Source organism: Chiloscyllium plagiosum, unplaced genomic scaffold (assembly GCF_037043375.1).
Source record: "Chiloscyllium plagiosum isolate Xiang-an unplaced genomic scaffold, Cpla_swu_hap1 HiC_scaffold_5, whole genome shotgun sequence".
Lineage (NCBI taxonomy): Eukaryota > Metazoa > Chordata > Chondrichthyes > Orectolobiformes > Hemiscylliidae > Chiloscyllium > Chiloscyllium plagiosum.
The window spans coordinates 105,053,566-105,077,419 of record NW_028270143.1 but is presented as its reverse complement, the minus strand read 5'-3'; the positions used below and the strand labels follow the sequence as shown (position 1 = coordinate 105,077,419).

Sequence of the window (23,854 nt, the reverse complement as noted above, 5' to 3'; positions counted from 1 at the left end):
AACATTATATACTAATGATTTGGAGGAAAGAAGCAAATATGTTGTAGCCAAAGTTGCAGACAACACAAAAATAAACTGCAGGGCAGGTTATGAGAGGGATGCAAACAGTTTACAGAGTGATATTGAGAGGTTAAGTAAGTGGGCAAAGAGTTGGCAAATGGAGTATAATGTGAAAAAATGTGAAGTTGTTCACTTTGATAGGGACAATAAAAGAACAGAATATCATTTAAATGGGGAAATACTGCAGCAGTTACAACAAAAAAGGAATTGAGAGTACCTGTGCACAAAACATAGAAAGTTAGCACACAGGTGCAGCGAGAATCAGGAAGATGAATTGAATGTTGGCCCTTATTTCAACGGGGTTGGAGAATAAGAGAACAGTAGTCCTACTGCAACTGGACAAGATGCTAGTGAGACCACATCTGGAGCACTGAGCGGTTTTGGTCCTCTTATTTCAAGAATAATATTTCATTGGAGGCAAGTCAGAGAAGATTTACTAGGATGAACCCACGTGTGGAGAGGTTATCTTATGAGCAAAAGCTAAACAGTTTGGGACTCTGCTTACTCACTGGAGTTCAGAAGAATGAGACATGATCGAGTTGAAACATGTAGGATTCTTAAGGGGTTTGACAGGATAAATGCTGTCAGGATGTTTCCCTTGATGGGAGAGTTTAGAACTAGAGGGCATTATCTCAGAATAAGGGCCACCAATTTAAGACTAAATTAAAGACAGTACGCTAGCTCAGTGGTTAGCACTACAGTGTCACAGTGCCAGGGTTATGGGTTTGAGTCTGCCCTTGGATGCCTGTGTGGAGTTTTCACATTCTTCTCATGTCTGCATGGGTTTCCTTCCACAGTCCAAAAATGTGCAGGTTAGGTGGATTGGCCATGGTAAATGTGGGTTATGGTGATAGGGTAGGGGTCTGGGTGGGATGCTCTTTGGAGGTTTCATGGACTAAATGGTCTCTTTCCACTTTGGAAATTCTATGATTATATTAATTTCTTTGTTCAGAGGGTTTGGAGTCTGGAGCTCCTTCCACAGACTTGTGGAGGCAGAGACCTTGTGTATATTTAGGGCCGAGATAGAAAGAAATCTTAATCAGTTAGGGAATCATAAGACATAGGAGCAGAAATTAGGCCATTCGGTCATGACTGATAAGTTTCTCAATCTCATTCTCCCACTTTCTCTCTGTAACCCTTGACCCCCTTGACAATCAAGAAACTATCTGTCTTCGTCTTAAATATACTCAATGATCTGGCCTCCAGAGCCTTATGTGACAGTGAATTCCATAGATTCACCACTCTCTGGCTGAAGATGTTTCTCCTTATCTCTGTTCTAAAAGGTCTTCCCTTTACTCTAAGGCTGTGCCCTTTGATCCTAAACTCTCCGACTGATAGAGCATCTTCCCATCATCCACTCTGTCCAGGCCATTCAGTATTCTGTATGTTTCAATTAAATCCTCCTTCATATTCCTAAACACCATTAAATGTAGACCCAGAGTCCTCAAATGTTTCTCCTATGTTAAGCTTTTGATTCCTGGGATCATTCTTCTGAACCTCCTCTGAACCCACTCCAGAGCCAATACATCCTTTCTGAGATATGGGGCCCAAACCTGCGCGCGATACTCTAAATGCGGTCGGACCAGAGTCTTTTAAAGCCTCAGAAGTACATCCCTGTTTTGATATTCAAGTCCTCTCAAAATAGATGCCAATTGCATTTGCCTTCCTAATTACTGACTCAGCTTGCAAGTTTACCTTGACAGAATCCTGGATTAGAACGCCCAAGTCCCTTTGGATTCCAGACTTGTGAATTTTCTCTCTATTTAGAAAATAGTCCATGCTTCTATTCTTCTTACCAAAGTGCATCACGTCACTTTCCCACATTGTACTCCATCTGCCACCACTTTGCCCACTCGCCTAACCTGGCCAAATTGTTCTGCAGTCTCTATGCCTCCTCAATACTACCTGTCCCTCTCCCTAGCTACGAACCTTATCAGAATACCCTCAGTTCCTTCATCTAGATCATTAATGTATAAAGTGAAACGTCCCAACTCTGAGCCTTGCAGAACTCCTTTTGTCCACAGCTGCCATCCTGAGAAGGACCCTTTTATCCCCACTCTCTGCTTTCCGAATCAAGGGTTATGAGATAGGGCAGGAAAGTGAACAGGAGGAATATTGCATTAGCTGTGATCCTATTGAATGGGAGAGCAGGCTCGAGAGGCTGAAGACCTTATTCCTGTTCCTATTTTTTATGCTATTATAGACTAACAGCATACAAAGAAACATAGAAAGTCGGAGCAGGAGTAGGCCATTTGACCCCTCGAGCTCTGTCATTTATTATGATCATGGCTAATCATTGAGCTCGATACTCTAAACATGCCCTGCTCTCATATTCCTTGATCCCTTTAGCCAGAAGAGCTATATCTACCTCCTCCTTGAATACATTCAGTATTTTGGCCTGAACCACTGTGGGGCTTCCATAGGCTTACCACTCATTCTCAACCCTAAAATGTTGCGCCTTATCCTTAAACTATGACTTCAGGTTCTGGATGACTCCACCATCCGGAACATTCTTCTTGTATCTAACCTGTCTAGCGCTGTTAGAATTTTATGATCTCCCTTCATTCTGTGAAACTTCAATGAATACAATCCTAACCGATTCATTCTCTCCCCATATATCAGTCCTTTGTTTGTTTTATAGTGGTAGGTTCCAGTGACTTAAAATTGGGATGTACTGTATCAGAGCATCAGAAATATTTTTAAAGAGTTCATCAAGTTGCCTTTTTTAAAATTGTTATTCTTGAACATTCTGGGTATAGTAAGGCGCACACAGCCTCAGGATTTTTGTTTTAATGTCACTCTATACCAGACTAGTATGGGATTGTAAGATCAAATTGATAGAGTTTTAGAGCAGCTCCTCTCACATGCTGCCACTCTGACTTACTGCTCATTTACTTTATGATCTTCCTACTCCCTGACTATCTTGCTGATCAATCCTCCCACTCGCGAACCCTTCAGGTTGGCACCCCTGCTTGATAAGTCACCCCCTGCCCCCCCCCCCCCCAGTTTGCTGCCTCTCCTGCTTTATGAACCTGCTAGTTGCCATGTTTCCTACTTTCTTATCCTGTCTCCTGTCTACTGCCCACCCTGATCCCGAACCACATCTCTCCCAGTAGCTGCTTGTTGATCCTAATGTTCAGAGCTCCTTTTGCTCTGTCCAAAGTTGAAATTACCAGGCAATTCCCACATAGGCTGATACATCAAGACTTTCACATGATTTCAGCACACACCTCATTCATATACCCACTCTGAAGACTTGAAGACCAGACCAATATGTGACTCAGTAGGGTACTTTATTTTACAATATGCCGATTAAATACCTTGGAATGTTTTATTGTCAAAGTGGCAATGTAACTGTATGATATTGCTGTTACTTTCTCAAAATCTGTGTGGACAACATCAACGCATTCCCTTATCAACCTTATGAAAAATCTGTCTTTACAAATCTGCACTGGCTTTCATTAATTCTGATCTCCCCTGAGCCAGGTATTTTTTTCCCTGATGTTATTTCGAAAGCCTTTTCCAATGCTAATGTTCAATGACTAGCTTTAGAGTCATAGAGATGTACAGCATTGAAATAAACCCTTCGGACCAACCCATCCATGCTGACCAGATATCCCAAACCAATCTAGTCCCACCTGGCCCATATCCCTCCAAACTCTTCCTATTCATATACCCATCCAAATGCCACTTAAATGTTGCAATTGTACCAGCCTCCACCACTTCCTCTGGCAGCTCATTCCATACACGTACCACCCTCTACGTGAAAAAGTTGCCCCTTAGGTCTCTTTTATATCTTTCCCCTCTCAGCCTAAACCTATGCCCTCTAGTTCTGTACTCCCCAACTCCAGAGAAAAGACTTTGCCTATTTATCCTATCCATACTCCTCATAATTTTGTAAACTTCTATAAGGTCACCTCTCAGCCTCTGAAGCTCCAGGGAAAACAGCCCCAGCCTATTCAGCCTCTCCCTGTAGCTCAGATCCTCCAATCCTGGCAGCATCTTTGTAAATCTTTTCTGAACCCTTTCAAGTTTTACAACATCTTTCCGATAGGAAGGAGACCAGAATTGCACGCAATATTCCAACAGTGCCCTAACCAATGTCCTGTATAGCCACATCATGAACTCCCAACTCCTGTACTCAATACTCTTGACCAATAAAGGAAAGCATACCAAACGCCATCTTCACTATCCTGTCTACCTGCGACTCCACTTTCAAGGAGCTATGAACTTGCACTCCAACGTCTCTTTGTTCAGCAACACTCCCTAGGACCTTACCATTAAGTGTATAAGTCCTGTTAAGATTTGCTTTCCCAAAATGTGGCACCTCGCATTTATCTGAATTAAGCTCCATCTGCCACTTCTCAGCCCATTGGCCCATCTGGTCAAGATCCTGTTGTAATCTGAGGTAACCCTCTTCGCTGTCCACTACACCTCCAATTTTGGTGTCACCTGCAAACGTACTAACTGTACCTCTTATGCTCGCATCCAAATCATTTATGTAAATGACAAAAAGTAGAGGTCCCAGCACCGATCCTTGTGGCACTCCACTGGTCACAGGCCTCCAGTCTGAAAAACAACCTTCCACCACCACCCTCTGTCTTCTACCTTTGAACCAGTTCTGTATCCAAATGACTAGTTCTCCCTGTATTCAGTGAGATCTAACCTTGCTAATCAGTCTCCCATGGGGAACCTTGTCGAACGCCTTACTGAAGTCCATATAGATCACATCTACTGCTCTGCCCTCATCAATCTTCTTTGTTACTTCATCAAAAAACTCAATCAAGTTTGTGAGACATGATTTCCCACGCACAAAGCCATGTTGACTATCCCGGATCAGTCCTTGCCTTTCCAAATACATGTACATCCTGTCCCTCAGGATTCCCTCCAACAGCTTGCCCACCACCGAGGTCAGGCTCACCGGTCTATAGTTGCCTGGCTTGTCCTTACCACCCTTCTTAAACAGTGGCACCACGTTTGCCAACCTCCAGTCTTCTGGCACCTCACCTGTGACTATCGATGATACAAATATCTCAGCAAGAGGCCCAGCAATCAATTCTCTAGCTTCCCACAGCATTCTCGGGTACACCTGATCAGGTCCTGGGGATTTATCCACCTTTAACCATTTCAAGACATCCAGCACTTCCTCCTCTGTAATCTGGACATTTTGCAAGATGTCACCATCTATTTCCCTACAGTCTATGTCTTTCATATCCTTTTCCACAGTGAATACTGATGCAAAATATTCATTTAGTATCTCCCCCATTTTCTGTGGCTCCACATAATGGCCGCCTTGCTGATCTTTGAGGGGCCCTATTATCTCCCTAGTTACCCTTTTGTCCTTAATATATTTGTAAAACCCCTTTGGATTCTCCTCAATTCTATTTGCCAAAACTATCTCATGTCCCCGTTTTGCCCTCCTGATTTCCCTCTTCAGTATGCTCCTACTTTCTTTATACTCTTCTAAGGATTCACTCATTCTATCCTATCTGTACCTGACATATGCTTCCTTCTTTTTCTTAACCAAACCCTCGATTTCTTTAGTCTTCCAGCATTCCCTATAGTTACCAACCTTCCCTTTCACCCTGACAGGAATATACTTTCTCTGGATTCTTGTTATCTCATTTCTGAAGGCTTCCCATTTTCTAACCATCCTTTTCCCTGCGAACATCTGCCTCCAATCAGCTTTCGAAAGTTCTTGCCTAATACCGTCAGAATTGGCCTTTCTCCAATTTAGAACTTCAACTTTTAGATCTGGTCTATCCTTTTCCATCACTATTTTAAAACGAATAGAATTATGGGCACTGGCCCCAAAGTGCTCCTCCACTGACACCTCAGTCACCTACCCTGCCTTATTTCCCAAGAGTAGGTCAAGTTTTGCACCTTCTCTAGCAGGTACATCCATATACTGAATCAGAAAATTGTCTTGTACACACTTAACAAATTCCTCTCCACCTAAACCTTTAACACTATGGCAGTCCCAGTTGATGTTTGGAAAGTTAAAATCCCCTACCAGAACCACCCTATTATTCTTACAGATAGCTGAGATCTCCTTACAAGTTTGTTTCTCAATTTCCCTCTGACTATTGGGGTGTCTATAATACAATCCCAATAAGGTAATCATCCCTTTCTTATTTCTCAGTTCCACCCAAATAACTTCCCTGGATGTATTTCCGGGAATATCCTCCCTTAGCACAGCTGTAATGCTATCCCTTATCAAAAATGCCACTCCCCCTCCTCTCTTGCCTCCCTTTCTATCCTTCCTGTGGCATTTGTATCCTGGAACATTCAGCTGCCAGCCCTGCCCATCCCTGAACCATGTTTCCGTAATTGCTAAGATGTCCCAGTCCCATGTTCCTAACCATACCCTGAGTTCATCTGCCTTCCCTGTTAGGTCCCTTGCATTGAAATAAATGCAGTTTAATTTATTAGTCCTACCTTGTCCCTGCCTGCCCTGACTGTTTGACTCACTTCTGTTCTCAGCTGTACCCGTCTCAGATCGATCTCTTTCCTCACTATCTCCCTGGGTCCCACTTTAGTAGTTTAAATCCTCCTGAGCAGTTCTAGCAAATTTCCCTGCCAGTATATTAGTCCCCTCCAATTTAGGTGCAATCTGTCCTTCTTGTACAGGTCACTTCTACCCCAAAAGAGATTCCAGTGATCCAAAAATGTGAATCCTTCTCCCATACACCAGCTCCTCAGGCATGCATTCATCTGCTCTATCCTCCTATTCCTGCCCTCACTAGCTCGTAGCACTGGGAGTAATCCAGATATTACTACTCTTGAGGACCTCCTTTTTAAAATTCTACCTAACACTCTGTAATCTCCCTTCAGAATCTCAACCTTTTCCCTTCCAATGTCATTGGTTCCAATGTGGACAATGACCTCCTGCTGGCCCCTCTCCCCCGTGAGAACATTCTGCACCCTCTCTGAGACATCCCTGATCCTGGCACCAGGGAAACAATACACCATTCTGCTTTTTCTCTGCTGGCCACAGAAACATCTGTCTGTACCTCGGACTACAGAATCCCCTAACACAATTGATCTCTTGGAAGCCGACGTACCCCTCGTTGCATTAGAGCCAGTCTCAATACCAGAAACTTGGCTGTTCGTGCTACGTTCCCCTGAGAATCTATCACCCCCTACATTTTCCAAAACAGCATACCTGTTTGAAATGGGTATATCCACAAAAGACTCCTGCTCTAGCTGCTTACCTCTCTTACCCTTCCTGGAGTTAACCCATCTATGTGACTGTATCTGAGACTTTCCCCCCTTTCTATAACTGCCATCCATCACATACTGTCGCTGTTGCAAATTCCTCATCGCTTCTATTTGTCTCTCCAGCTGATCCACTCAATCTGATAAGATTTGCATCCAACAACATTTATGGCAGATATAATCCGCAATAACCCTTAAACTCTCTTTAAACTCCCACATCTGACAAGAAGTACATATCACTGCAAAGGCCATTTTTGCTCCTTCACAATCTACAGACCCAGAAAATAACACCATCTTGTTTCTCTACAAACACTATCCCAGGTTAAATTAATAGCCATGTCCCTGAGAAGTTTACTTTATCTAATTCGAATTGTGTGGGAATTTTGTTTTGGGCAAGGCAATTAAATTTTAACAAAGTAGACTGTATAGCTAGCGATTCTGCTATTCCTTTCCTGAACTACTACATGTGAAGTGATGTGAAATGGTGAGCTGATAACTCAAGGTGGTTGGACTTCGACTGTGCTCAACAATCTGTCAACAGAAGTTCAGAAGAGTTAAATTGTTTCTTGTGTACTGCACAGCTGGAAAATTAATCCTTTGGCTTTTTGCCACAGTTATCTGATTTGACTAATTACTTTAATTACTTTGAGTGCAACTGTTAATATGGATCCAGCATTCTATCTGTAAGTTGAGTTTAATTCTCTGTATTTTGTCACAGCAAATGTCTGGGGAGGAAGAAGTTGATTTCTCAGACAAAGATGAAGTGGATGGAGAAGTGGAATGTCCCAGTGAAAGTCCAACAGTCCGAGCTCCATCAACTACACTCAAGAGTCATCAGGGTGTGGTCATAGCTGCTGACTGGTTAGTTGGAGGCAAGCAGGTGGTCACAGCATCCTGGGATAGAACTGCAAACCTTTATGATGTAGAAACGTCAGAACTAGTGCATTCTCTGACAGGTAAGGCTAAGGTATAGGAAAGTGTGATGTACACTTCTTAGACATTTTTATGATGAAAATACAGAACTAAGCTTTGAGATGTTGAAGAAAGCAGGCTGTTTACCTGGGTGATGTATTTTTCTTTTGCTAGTCAGCATGGTGGCTTAATGGTTAGCATTGCTCTTTCACAGCACCAGGGACCCAGGTTAGATTCCTGCCTCGGGTGACTGTCTGTGTGGAGTATGCATATGCTCCCCGTGTCTGTGTGGGTTTCCTCCGGGTGCTCCAGTTTCCTCCCACAGTCAAAAGATATGCAGGTTAGGTGAATTGGCCATGCTAAATTGCCCATAGTGTTAGGTGCATTAGTCAGAGGAAAATGGGTCTGGGTAGGTTACTCTTCGGAGGGTCGGTGTGGACTTGTTGGGCTGAAGGGCCTGTTTCCACACTGTAAGAAATCTAATCTAATCTAGTCTTTATTGTGTGAAGGCTGAGAAATTGCTGTATAATTTGTTCACCTTTAAGGGAAAGTACATTTAATTCATTTATATGAAGCTGCAATATTAAATTTGGGTCAGTTGTCTTGCACATCAGATTTAGGTTATTTCAGTGCCATTTAGGGGCTGTGATATTAGATACCTGCGGCATGGTTTCTGTAATAGGGAAGAGCAAATAGACTATTATACTGACCATATCCTTTTCTATGTTGAAATGTTCCTCTCTCCACGTATCTTTGTGTTATTCCACCCTTTCTCTTTCGTACTTCACAATCCATGTATTTTGTGTAGGAGAAAATAGGACTTGCTCACTTCCACTTCTATGCATTATGCATTTGCTAAAGAACCAAACAGTATCTCTGAGCAATTGAACACACTTTAACCATGTTTATCAATATGTGAGATTACTGCGAGATAACATACATACCTCCGATCTTAAGCGCTAACCCCTCCCTCTCAAGCTCCCACCAGTTGTTTCATTTTGTAGTGCTTTGTGTTTTGAAAATGTGAGTCAGGGGAGCTGACATTTTGAGTACAATCTTTTGTACCACGTGACCCTATAGCAAAGAGCACTATCCACTGCTCTCATTCATTAGATCAGAACAGAACTCCACGACATCTCTTGAGGGGGATTCTCCTGACAGTGTTTGCTTTCAAGCAGTCTGTGGGTAGCAGTTGTAAAACATCTTTCACAGTAGAAAGAAGATGAGTGTAAGAAACTGATCAGCATATAGATATTGCTTTTGCAATATTTAGCAATGTGAGACAATTTAGTAAAGAACACTTGATGCCCCAGAGATTTATCTGATTTAACTATTTTCAGCAACATTGCAGTTTATTTCCTCCAAGATCTGCATTGAGCTGTAGAATTCTTCAAAACAGAATGTTTGTTTGTAAAATGGTTATTGTGTCATAGATAATCTCTAAAATCAATATTCCTGTCTGCTAAATGATACTTATGTTATGAAAATTCTTCAGTACCACTGCTAGTAGCTTCAGTCTGTAAGCAAGGATAATTTTGGGCATACAGGTCAGGTCCTTCAATGACATCTTCTAAATCTTTGACCGTACCACCTAGAACACCATGCAAGTTCCCTGCTAAGCTGTGCATCATTCCACTTGGAATGATTCTTCCATTCCTTCTCTGTTGCTAGGTCAAAAAACCTGGAACTCTCTTCCAAATAACACTGTCCCTTCTGTTTAAGGACAGTAAACACTTCACAAAGGCAGCTGATGCTTAGCTTCTCCAGGGCAATTAGGGATGGTAATAAGTTCTGACCTAGCCAATGATAGCCACATCCCATGAATAACGAAAAAGAGTGGATAAGTTTATTTCCGCAACTGAAGCGATAGTCTAGCACACTCATTGATGACTAATGAAAGAGTATCATTGAAGAATTAAACTCATCTTGGGTGTTAAAAGAAAAATAAATACAATTTTGATTTCGTATTCTTCAAAATTAATTGACTGCACAACTTATCTTTGGTCTCCCTTTGTCAGGACACGACCAAGAGTTAACTCATTGTTGTACTCACCCTACTCAGCGCCTTGTCGTAACATCATCACGTGACACCACCTTTCGTCTCTGGGATTTTCGAGACCCTTCAATACACTCGGTCAACGTCTTTCAGGGTCATACAGAGTGAGTGCCTTTAAACTTTTAAACTTTCAAGAATTACTGCTATATTTCTCCTGCAACTCTGAACAGTGTGAGATATTTACATTTGGTTTGCTGACAAGATCACAAGGCAAACATGTGTCTCAAGACTGCTTCAACGTATCTTTTCGGACTGTGTAAATTACATTAATTTAAGTTTTATTTTTGGCAAGTTGTAAACCTTCAGTATATAGTCAGAAAATATGTTGATGAATAACTTGCTTCGTCTTACAATATTAGTGATTTTCTTTGTGCCATGACTTTCTCAACATCCACTTTCTAGTGCAACTTAGAATGCAAATTAATTTTGAACTTTTAATTGGGTCAGTATTTTTGATTTTATGTTTTTTTCAACAGTTGACTGATAGTTAATCAACTTCAACGTTTATAGTGCTTCATGGTGATCAAAGTGCTTGCATCATTTGGAGGATGGCTTTTCAGTAGGACATGGTCTTAGTTGAGAATTTATTTAACTTTGCCTCACTTTGTTCATTAATATTTGTGTGTGTGCTTGTACTGCTGATTTCTTCTCTTTTAGAGACTGGGGCTGCATGAGTGTTGGAATGGAACCGAACCACAATCATTGGTTCTGTAGATGTAATATATTTGGATTCCAAAAGGCATTTGTTCAGGTACCACACGTAAGACCACTTTGTAAGATAAGAGCCCTGGTGTTAGGGTTAATATGTTAGCATGGATAGAGGATTGGCTAATGGAAGCTAATAGAGTTGGGGTAGAGTCGGGTATTAACAGGGATCAGTGCTGGAGCCACAATGATATACCGTTAATATTAATGACTAGGAAGAAGGAAGTGAAGCTTGCATATTACTTAAAAATAGTTGGGAAAGCAATTTGGGAGGATGACACAAAAAGTTTACAGAGAGATATAGACAGGTTAAGTGACTGGGCAAAACTTGGCAGATGGACTGTAATATGGGAAAAAATGCATGTTATTTAAATGGACAGAGACTGCAAAAAAATGCAACCCCGAGGGTTTTGAGGGCCTTAGTGCATGAATAATAAATAGCCAGTATCCAGGTTCATCGGATAATAGAGATGGCAAACAGAATGTGGACCTTTACTTCAAAGGGAACAGATTATAAAAATTGGGAGGTTTTGCTAAATTTTTGCAAGGCAGTAATCGGACCACATCAAGAATACTGTGAACGTTTTTGGTCCCCTTATCTAAGCCAAGACACAGTGGCATTGGTTACAGTTCAGAGAAGGTTCACTAGGTTGATCCTGAGTAAGAAGGCGTATATTTTTAATAAGAGCTTGAGTTCCAGCTTCAGGTGACTGTGGAGTTTGCACATTCTCCCCGTGTCTGCGTGGGTTTCCTCCCACAATCCAAAGCTTTACAGGTTAGGTGAATTGGTCATGCTAAATTGCCCATAGTGTTAGGTGCATTAGTCAGGGGTAAGTATAGGGTAGGGAAATGGGTCTGGGTGGGTTACTCTTCAGAGGGTCATGTGGACTTGTTGGGCCGAAGGGCCTGTTTCCATACTGTAGAGAATCTAGTCTAGATTTGACGTGTATAGATAGGATTTTAGACGACATGCTGAAGCATCGAAGATTCTTAGAGGGCTTTACAGGGTAAATGCGAAGTTGTAAATGCTATGATTCAATGAAATGCTGAGAGGTTATTTTCTCTCGTAGAAGAGTCTAGGACCAGACGGCATAATCTCAGAGTAAGAGGTCACCCATTTTAGACAGAGAAGGAGAGGAATATCTTATCAGAGCGTTGAATCTGTGAGATTCTATAACACACAAAGCTGACAAGTTGGGTCATTAAGTATGTTCAGGGCTGAGAAAGACAAATGTTTAATTAGTAAGAAAATCGAGAGTTATGAGGAGAAGGCACTTAAATGAAGTTGAGCATTATCAGATCCTCTGTGATCTCAGTGAATGGCAGCGTATACCTGAGTAGCTACATAGCCTACTTGTGTTCCTACACCTTATGGTCTTATGTTGACATGCGCAATTAGTAGGGATAGCAAAGAGTAGGGTGGGACCTTTGCAATTGTTACTGTTATTGATTTATTCACTGGTTTGTGCTTTTAAATGTTTTAAGGAAACTCATTCTGTTTGAGGTATTGTCATGTCTGCAGACTGAAATTCCACTTAAATACTGCATACACTGGTTACACTGCCTTGGACCATGTTCTTGTAGGAGAAAGTGAGGTCTTCAAATGTTGGAGATCAGAGCTGGAAATGTGTTGCTGGAAAAGCGCAGCAGGTCAGGCAGCATCCAGGGAACAGGAGAATCGACGTTTCGGGCATAAGCCCTTCTTCAGGAATGTTCTTGTATGCATTTTTATTGATATCAAGAGAAGCAAATCCCTCCAAGCCACACATCATCCTGACTTGGAACTAAATCAGCATTTCCTTCATTGTCACTGGGTCAAAATCCTGAATTCCCTTTTGAATTCAGCACATTAAATATACCTACACCCCAAGGACTACAGCGGTTCAAGAAGGTGGCTTCCCTACAACTCCTCAAGGGCAGTTAGGGATCGGCAATAAATACTGGTGCAATGCCATGCCTAAATGCTAGTGCCCATGTCCCATGGACAACATTTTGAGAAAAATTACTTTTAGTCTGAATGGCAAGAGGTTCAAAAAAGTTGCAATAGTTTATAGGATTAAATGAGCATAACTTTCACTGGGGAGTTTAGTTTTGGGATTTCAGAAGAAATATTGTCGTTTTATAATCTTGAATAACAACTAAAGTCATGATTATAATGATTTGTGTTTGTCTCCGAACTGATTTGAACCCAATTGAAATATTATGGATCAGAAGGCTTAGACCTCATACACCATTTTTAAACGCAAGTTACTCTGATCAACCTTGGCACAAGCAGAACAGAAAAGAGTCCTACTCCAAAATAATAACAACGTTGTGAAGGCATTATGGTATGGCATTTATATTGAAAGGTTTAAGATCAACATTGAGCATGATATAGGTAGAATGCAAACCAAAGTCATTTGATAGTACAAATTTGAGTCTTGCTGAGAAAATCAATATTTTGTCAAAGCTTCTGATCTTGCATTTATTCAGATAATTCGCAAAAAAAGTGCAGAAAATAATCATTTTATATTGTATGAGAAGAGAGTGCTGATTGGCTGGCAAGTAGATTCTAGTGCAGGCATTGCCATGAAAAATGCATAGTTGAATGATGACTGACTTTTAACTGACAAGCCTTGTTCAGTTTAAATTAGGTGGGTTAACTCTCATTGGTGAAAGCGTTGGCCTGAAATGAACCAAGAAATGGCAGTTATCTGTTTTGTGGTATTGAAGTAAACAAAAGTTTTCTATCTATAAATAACAGGGACCTGCATATTAACAAATGAGGTTTCCGGTATAAGCCAACTGACTGACTAATTTAAATTTGTTGTCAGCATAATTCTTCACACTTGGATTATTGAGCAAATGCTATCCAGTTGAGGAGAGCCATTTAATGTTGGACTATATATTTTGGGTTTTGCAAGCACATGATGGTTGGATATGGTTAATATCTTACTGGTTATGAACAGGCAAAGGAATCTGCTGATCTGCCAGTCTTGGGGATCTACGGCCTATGTACTTGGCATCATGCCGGCACTGAAATTATATACCATATTATTCAACTGTGTGCTCAGCAGGCTGTCACAACCTGAGAACCATAGACCAGTCAACTTAATACCAGTGAGTGGTAATAAACTGAAATTTATATTTAAAGAAGTTAGAGACAATCTAGGTACTGAAAATATCAGTCAAAAATACAGAAAATCTGAAATAGGAGCCCAACATGGTTCAAACCTGTTCTTATCCAGTGTTCCACCAGGGCAAAATGAAAGATGGGTGAACAATGCACTGATGGGAAGTGAGGAAGCAACTTAAATACTATATTTTGCATCAGCATTTACTGTGGAGAAGAATATGGAAGATGGAGAACATGGGGAAATAAATAGCGACATCTTGAAAAATGTCCATATTACAGAGGTGGTGGTGCTGGGCATCTTAAAACACAAAGGTGGATAAATCCCTGGGAACTGATCAGGTGGAGCCTGGAACTCTGTGGGAAGCTAGGGAATTGATTGTTGGGCCCCTTGCTGAGATATTTATATCATCAATAGCTACAGGCGACGTGCTGGAAGACTGGAGGTTGGCTAACGTGATGTCACTATTTAAGAAAAGTGATAAGGAAAAGCCAGGGAACTATAGATCAGTGAGCCGATGTCTGTAGTGGGCTAGTTGTTGGAGGAAATCCTGAGGGACAGGATTTGTATGTATTTGGAAAGGCAAGGACTAATTTGGGATAGTCAACATGGCTTTGTGCGTGAGAAATTGTCTCTCTCGAACTTGATTGAATTTTTTGAAAAAATAGTGAAGGGCATTGATGAGGGCAGACCAGTGAACTTGGTCTTCAGTAAGGCATTCGACAAGGTTCCTAATGGTAGACTGATTAGCAAGGTTAGATCTATGGGAGTAGAGGGAGCACTAGCTATTTGGATACAGAACTAGCTGAAAGGTAGAAGACAGAGGGTGGTGATGGCGGGGGGTTGCTTTTCAGACTAGAGGCTACCTCAGAGCACAATGGGATTTCGGTGAGATGGTCAATGGGCTGAGGAGTGGCAGATGAGGTTTAATTTAGATAAATGTGAGTTGCTGCATTTTGGAAAAGCAAATCAGGGCAGGATTTGTGCACTTAATGGTAAGGTCATGTGTTGTACTGGTTCATAGTTCCTTGGTAGATAAGACAGTGAATGAGGTGTTTGGTATGCTTTCATTTTTGGTCAGTACGTTGAGTATAGGAGTTTCGAGGTCATGTTCTGTGGCAATTTAGGACATTGGCTAGGTCACTTTTAGAATACTGTACAATTCTGGTCTCCCTGCTATAGGAAGGATGTTGTGAGACTTGCAAGAGTTCAGGAAAGATTTTCAAGGATGTTGCCAGGGTTGGAGGTTTGATCTATAGGGAGAGGTTGAATAGGCTGGTGCTGTTTTCCCTGGAGCATCGGAGGCTGAGAGGTGACCTTATAAAAGTTTATAAAATATGAGGGGAATGGATAGGGTAAATAGACAAGGTCTTTTCCACATGGTGGAAAACTAGAGGGCATAGGTTTAGGATGAGAAGAGAAAGATTTAAAAGGCATCCGAGGGGCAACTTTTTCACACACGGTGGTATATGTATGGAATGAGCTGCCAGAGGAAGTGGTGGAGGATGGTACAATTGCAACATTTAAGAGGCATTTGGATGAGTATATGAGTAGGAAGGGTTTGGAGGGATATGGGCCAAATGCTGGAAAATGGGATTAGATTCATTTAGGATATCTGGTTGACATGGTCCCATGAGTTGGACCAGAGTGTCTAATTTCATGCTGTATATCTCTATGATTCAATGACACTAATAGGCTGTATGCCTTAATTCTTACCATCGTTCTCCTTTTAATTCATTTATACCAGCTTTCTCTGAGCTCAGGAAATCTGGCCAATAAAAGCAGGAGGACAGGAACCAAAAACCATAAGATGTAAGAACAGAATTAGAATAGTCAGCCCGCCATAGCTGATATGTTTCTCAACTCCGTTCTCCTGCCTTCTTCTCTTAACCCTTGATCCCCGTACTAAACAAAATCCTATTTCTTCTTTAAAGATACTCGAATTACTTGGCCTCCACAACATTCTGTGGCAATGAGTTCCACAAATTAACTCACCGTCTTGCTGAATAAATTCCTCTAAAGGGTTCTAAAGGGTCGTGTCTTCACTTGGGGGCTGTGCCCTCAGGTTCTAGTCTCTCCTACTAGTGGAAACATCTTCTCCACCCCCACTCTATCCAAGCCTCTCACTATTTTGCAAGTTTTGATCAGATCCCGCTTCCCTCATCGTTTTAAACCCCATTGAGTACAGACCCATTTAGACAAGTGCCTTGCTTGTGTGCATGAGGAGCAGGAGTGTTTCCTCCAAACAGAACAAGCTGAAGTAAAACTCCTAACATGTGATCTGTGTGTTTCACCTGTCACCACCAACCATCATAGAATTCCTCTACCCCCACAGCAATGTCTCTCAATCTTCCAGGATACCTGTCTGCTCATGTTGGCGCTGGTCTTGGTCAGCCTGGCTGCCTGTCTACAGGATGTTAGACAATAGAAAATAGGTGCAGGAGTAGGCCATTTTGCCCTTCGAGCCTGCACCACCATTCATTATGATCATGGCTGATAATCCTCAATCTGAGATCTGACAGATGAAATGGGAGATTGAATTGAATTAGGTTTATTGTCATAAGTACTCACATGATTGCAGTGAAAAGTTTGCAAGTTGCTACTTACGGCACCATCTTAGGTACAAAGGTAGTGAGGTAAAAAGCAGAAAAACAAAGAGAAGTTAAAAAGTTAATTATTACTGTCCTTACTAAAAACTATCCATTCCAAAATAGACCCTTGTGAAAAGGCTTACTTCTGGACTATATATATAGTTTGAAAGTTGCTGTCTGATTTTCAGCATATTGCATCAAGGAAATGGTTCACCAAAAAGTCACTGTCTAAGCATTTAAGAGGTGCTATCCGAGGAGCAGTCAATTTCCGAAAAGGAGGGAGAAATGTGTGGAAAATCGGAAAGATTCATCAGTTATGAATCATGAATAACCTATATTCTTTATTGTAACATTGTTAAAAGGTGATGCATCAATGTGATTTTCTTTTCTCCTCTTCCTGAAGAATTTGGCAGATGCTATTCTTAATATTTTAGTTAAGCATTGCAATAACTTGTTCCACCGAAAGAAAGACTTAGTTTGCATCATGTTTGTCTTTAAAATGTCTTCTCAGGTTAAATTTTGTTGTTGTTTGGTTCAAAGTCTTTTGTTTTTTTTATGGCAATCTGAGATAATGTAAATATTGATGCATGTTGTGATATTGCATTATAAAAGCTGCTGTATGACTTGGGATAATCAAACTATGAAATGTTGGTGTTTGTTACAAATATTTATATTAAGCTTTTGTGATTGTCTCCTCATTCTATTCCAGAACATTTCAAACAATAGGCTTGGAGTAGCTTCAAATTTCAGTCATATAAGTATTATTTTGAACTTCTTAAATATGTCAAGATTTTAACGTAGCAAACTTTTAAAGTATAAAATTAATATATAATGTCTATAATGGTGCAAATTTTCAATCTGAAATCCCAATGTTTAAGCAGTCTTGTTGAAGGTTAAGAAATATTGTTATTATCATATTCCTGGAATATGTCAGATCCCAAACTGAAATCTGGCTTGATTGATCATACTTTTTTTTTAAGTTAATGAGGTGGCCTTTTACTGAAACACAAGCATGTGATGCTGTAGCTTTGATTTTAACAATAAGACAAAAGTTAATTATGCAAAAGCAAAGAAATTAAAATAGAATAAACCAAGCTATTTGCTTACAGCACTGTTTGAAATATTTCAAAACACACGCTAGAAGACAATTCTATTTATCCAACTACAATCACATTATAGTATTCAAACAGCAGATAGAGTTTCCTTCTCTAAATCATTGATATGTTTGACTAACAGTTGCTTTCAAATCACAGTCTTGAGAGTTTGACAACCTCTTCTTCACACAACTGTGTTTAGATTTTCTCAGTTTCAGATAAAGCCTTCATGCTTCTAATCAAAACCTTCTGCTCTAGAACTAACCGATTTCCTCATTTTTCTGAACTGACTCCTTTCTCCAGGAAAATGTTTTTGATATCCAACTTTAACCAGACTATCCATGAACTGGAAACGCCAGAAGTGTTCGGAGCTATGGGGTTTTGTTTCGTCCTCAGCATAAGTGACAAAAGGCTAATGCTCTTCAACGTTTCCTCGATCTGTTTGTAAAGCTCCTCTAATTTCAAGCAAATTCATAATACCACTCCTGGAAGCCCCTCTTGTATTTAATTCATTTCTTTTAAAAAGGAGCATGGCTCCAGAAATACTGACAAGCTAAGCATTGGATTCCCTCATGCACATACCCCAAAACCTATGTGCCATTAGTTACACATCCAACTGTAAAATAAATGATATTGGTGGGCGGCACGGTGGCACAGTGGTTAGCACTGTTGCCTCACAGCGCCAGAGACCCGGGTTCAATTCCCGCCTCAGGCGACTGACTATGTGGAGTTTGCACGTTCTCCCCGTGTCTGCGTGGGTTTCCTCCGGGTGCTCCGGTTTCCTCCCACAGTCCAAAGATGTGCAGGTCAGGTGAATTGGCCATGCTAAATTGCCCGTAGTGTTAGGTAAGGGGTAAATGTAGGGGTATGGGTGGGTTGCGCTTCGGCGGGTCAGTGTGGACTTGTTGAGCCGAAGGGCCTGTTTCCACACTGTAATGTAATCTAATCTAATCTTAACATGTAAATGAATCACCCCTGCAGAATATCCAAGAGAAAAGCAAGTGCACTGTCAAAATTATCATTTGTATTTATTACTGGTCCAATACTTAAAAAAAAAAAATGGCATTTTGGTTATTGACTCGATTGAAATAATTTAAATTTAAAATCAAGGTGTGCTATTGACAAAAGTTGGGTTGGTGTGAGGGGGTGGTGCTTAAAGAAGTTGGAAGAAGACAGACAGACAGCTGCCTTCATGTACACCTCGTCTGTTGATCCCTGCTCCCAGAAGAGGTAGGCAATTCTTTTGACATTGCATAAACTAATAATTTATTAATAGGTACATGAAGATTACATTTATTTTGTTAAACTATATTATTGCCACTGCGTTTCCCTTATAAATGAGGTTGCATCAATCCTATCCAGTAGGTGGTGCTAATAAGCTAGGTATTTGTCTGTCCCTGCCTCAGGTTCAACTTACAAATTGCTTTTTCTTTTGTTAGCAGTACGCCTGTCAGCTTAGTGTCTTTAAACTGAGATGGTGATAATAAAATTTGGCTTATTCTAGAAATCAAAATTTCCATTCAAAATATATTGAAAGAAATATCCCACCATTCGGCCTCTCGTGGTTCTTTTGAAAATGTACCTAGTTGGTCCCAACTCTTTGTGTAAAGCCTCTCTAATTTCTACATTTGAAGTATATATACAATTCCCTTTTGAAAGTTACTATTAAGTATGATTCTACTTTGAGATAGTGTATGCATGATTTTCACAATTCACTGCATAAAATTTCTCTTAGATTTTATATAGCAGGCCTAAGTGGCTGAAAGGCCTGTTTTTCCCTATATGCTTATCCTGAGTCTATTACAAATTCTCTTGCTGTCAACTCTTCACAGTCCTTGAAGTACTTTTTAGGAAGTGAGGTCACTGTTACATTTAATGTCTCATCTGAAAAGTGGCATTGCAACATTACTGCAATTGCTCTGTACACCTTCCTTTGAAGTGCCACCTTAGGTAATCGACCCTAGACTTGGAATTGGACTTCTGCTGTTCATGAGCTCAAGTTGATTGAATTGGACAGACTAACTTAAATTGTGGAGTACCTCTATATTTTTGTTGTTAAGAGATCAATAAAAGTACATTGTAAACTAGACATTTCTTGATTGTCACATTGTCATAGAGATGCACAGCACGGAAACAGACTCTTCGGTCTAACTTGTCCATGCCAACCAGATATCCTACATAAATCTAGTTCCATTTGTTAGCATTTGGCCTATATCCCTATAGGTTTGTTGTCATTCGAAAAAAGGAGATTGAAGGGGGGGTCATGATTGAGGTCGACAAAATCATGAATGGTATAGACAGGGTAGATAGATAAGCTTTTTCTCAGGGTGAAGGATTCAGTAACGAGAGGTCATGCTTTCATGGTGAGAGGTGAAAAGTTTAAGGGGGATACATGCGGCAAATACTTTACACGGAGAATTGTAGGTGCCTGGAACGCGTTGCCAGCAGAGGTAGTAGAGGCAGGCACAGTAGATTCATTTAAGCTGCGTCTGGATAGATGCATGATTAGGTGGGGAGCAGAGGGATACAGATACTTAGGATTTGGGTGACAGGTTTAGACAGTGGATTTGGATTGGCTCAGGCTTGGAGGGTCAAAGGGCCTGTTCCTAGGCTGTAAATTTTCTTTGTTCTTAAACACCTCCTATTCATATACCCATCCAAATGTCTTTTAAATGTTGTAATTGTACTAGCCTCCACCACTTTCTCTGTAAGCTCATTCCATACACGCTATCCTCTGCGTGAAAACGTTGTCCCTTATGTTCCTTTTAGATCTTTCCCCTCTCACCATAAACCTATGCCCTCTAGTTTTGGACTCCCCCCCCCTCCCCCCCGGGGAAAAGATGATGTCTATTTATCCTATCCATGTCACTCATGATTTTATAAACCTCGATAAGGTCACTTCTCACCTCCGATGCTCCAGGAAAACAATCCCTGCTGATTCAGCCTCTCCCTATAGCTCAAACCCTCCAACCCTGGCAACATCCATGTAAATTTTTTCTGAACCCTTTCAAGATTCACAATATCCTTCTTATAGCAGGGAAACCAAAATTGCATGCAGTATTCCAAAACTAATGTGCAGTACAGCCACAAAATGACCTCCCAACTCCTGTACTCAATGCACTAACCGATAAAAGCATATTAAATGATGCCTTCACTATCCTATCTACCTGTGATTGCACTCTCATGTCATTGGTAACTATTTGGTATTGAAGATCCTTCGCCTGGGTTTGTAGCTGTCATGTTCCAGTTTATGTTTTGGACATTATTTGAAGTAATTGGTGACCACCCTGCCAAGGAAAAAGAATTCCCAGCTTAACTTTTTTTTTGTTTGTGGGAAATATCTTGTTATAAAGCCAGTATGAAACCTGATTGTACTTTTGAGGAGTGAAGACTTCTCAATCTGTATAACTTAGGTAGGCTGTGGATTGCAAAGCTTGTGTTTGCTGACAGTCATCTGAACATTTTACACATTACCCTTTCTGGCTTTTCAAAAACAACTCATTATTGTTCAAAACCAGAGAGAACTTTTTTGTTGTTTTTCCTGTTGTGAATGGAGGGATGTGTGTGTGTTTTGCACTATTTAATGAGGTAAATATTTATATTTTCATTCTGCATATTATTAACCAGTTCTGCAAAGTTTAAAGAATGAGTTTTGTTTTATAAAAAAAAATTTGCATTCATTAAGAAAGTTAGTGAATCTTTTTATTCTAAGTCTAATGTAGAGAAAGCATATGAAAACAAACAATGAACAAGTGAAGCCCACATGGCCGTTTGAGCTTACTCTGTCATTTTATAAGATCATGGCTAATCTGATTGTAATCTCAACTCTACATTCTCAATATTCTTTCATCCCTTGGTAATCAAGAAACTGTCTCCCTCTGCCTTAAAAATGTGTATAGATTCTGCATCCACTGCCTTTTGAGGAAGGGAATTCCAAACACACTCAGCTTCTAGGAGAAAAATGTTCTCTTACCTCAGCTCATGAGCGCCCCTTTAGTTTTGAAGTATGATCCCTTTGTTCTAGGTTCCCCAGCAAGAGCCAACATCCTTTCAACATCTACCCCATCAAGTCATCTTGTATGTTTCAGTTAGGTCACCCCTAAACTCCACACAATACAGGCCTTTTCACTTGGCTATCTGCTCTTTCCAGGTATTAGTCTAATAAATCTTCCCTGAATTGCTTCCAATGTATGAACATCCTTCCATATATGGTGGCTAGCCTTGTACACTGTACTCCAGATGCGGTCTCACCAATGCCCTGCCTAAGTGAGGCATAACCTCCCTACTCTTGTATTTGATTCCTTTGAAATAAAATATAGTGTTCTATTAGCTCTCCTGTTTACTTGCTGTTCCTACATACTAATTTTCTGTGATACATCCACCAGGACACCCAGATATCTTTGCATCTCCGAGCTCTTCAATCTCTCACCATTTAGATAATGTGCCTTTTTTTATTCTTTCTGCCAAAATGGACAATGTCTCAGTTTCCCATATTGTACTCCATTTATTAGATCTTTGCCCACTCACTTGACCGATCTGTATCCCTTTGTAAGCTCCTTATGTCCTCTTCACAACTTACTTTCTTACCCATCTTTGTGCCATCAGCAAATTTAGCTACCATATCTCTGTTCCTTTCATTTAAATCATTTATAGAAATTGTAAAGAGTTGAGATCCCATCACCAACCTGGCAAAACACCACTTATGATATCTTGCCACCTTCAAAATATATTTATTCCCCATCTCTGTTTCCTGTTAGCCAGCAAATTTTCTGTCCTTGCCAGTACCTTACGTCCATACCATGAGCTTTTATTTTCCAGAATAACCTTTGGTTTGGCTTATCAAATGATTGGCTCTACTGAGAGCAGGATAAAACATCTACATTTAGAGCTCATGAATATTTTGCTGCATGAGTTCCAAACAGAGTATCGAGTACAGTTTCATTGGATTATTCAAGATTTCATGGCCTGTAGTAAAGTTACGACTATTTTGCAGAGGATTCCTGTTCTAGAGCAATTGAAATTAGAGTCCCCTTTCATTTGGAACACAAGCAACAATTGCAGTACTATAACTTTTGACTGTCATTGTGTTGAGTTGCTTTTACTGAAGCATGCTGTTTTTGTAAAATTTTTATTAAACATCATTTAGATGCTAAATCAGTATAAAATATCAAGTCAACTGCATTGAGGAACTAAGTTGAGATTTGATCCATTCCCCCAAAAGAGTTTTATTGAACAATGAATTTATCATAATAGGGTAAAGCTGACCAATCTTTGTCTGGTAATAATGCATAATAAAGTTCCTCAAGGGTCTGTTGTGGGTCCCACAACATTCAGACTCATGATAAGTGACGTGGAGCAGATATTATTGATTATAGAATAATGAAATTACAGTAGAAAAGTCAATTCATTGCATTATAGCTATGCTACTGTTTGCTTTTACAGTTGAAGGTTTCACACATAGTTGTATTACCCTATCCTTTCCTTGATGATCTGAATTCTTTTAGCAAGATAGAAGCTGGGGACAGGAGCAGGCTGTTTGACCCTCCAAGCCTGTTGGCGTTGAATAAGATCATAGCTGAAAGAATTGTGGTCTCAACTTATGACCGAAACGTTGATTCTCCTGTTCCTTGGATGCTGCCTAACCTGCTGCCCTTTTCCAGCAACACATTTTCAGCTCTGATCTCCAGCATCTGCAGTCCTCACTTTCTCCTTGTCTCTTATGATCCAAACTAGAAGAATTTATCTTTGAGCATTAGCACTTTCAACTGAATGTCTTGAGGGTTGCGCTATGTTGTTGTTTGGAAAGCATAGGAGATGGTGGGACTAAGTGTAAAATAGCAAGTTTCAGATAAATTTGAATTCATGGGAAGCCAGCAAGAAGAATATTAGGGTATTTAACCGTGAAAGTGACAAAAGCAGGTACATTTTAGTATGAAAAGGGACTATGTTTTTTGGAGTTTTATTCTACCAGAGATCAGTTCATCAATCAATCTTTTAATCATTTCACTTATTCCCATTTAATCTGAAGTATGCTTTAATCTGCTCAATATCTTGGAAAATAATACTGAGACCCATGGGTTGAACACAAACCTTTACCTTGGTAAT

The 23,854-nt window shown here is 40.4% G+C and overlaps 1 protein-coding gene across 3 annotated transcripts in view; it reads left to right on the top strand.

Moving 5' to 3' along the window:
- Positions 1 to 23,854, top strand: part of wdr37 (WD repeat domain 37) — a 145,651-nt gene that overhangs the window by 89,381 nt on the left and 32,416 nt on the right. For all 3 annotated transcript variants that reach the window (XM_043690670.2, XM_043690669.2, XM_087987541.1), the window contains 2 exons: positions 7,997 to 8,234; positions 10,209 to 10,350. In XM_043690670.2, coding sequence (XP_043546605.1) covers positions 7,997 to 8,234; positions 10,209 to 10,350 — 380 coding nt within the window. The remainder of the gene's footprint in view (positions 1 to 7,996; positions 8,235 to 10,208; positions 10,351 to 23,854) is intronic.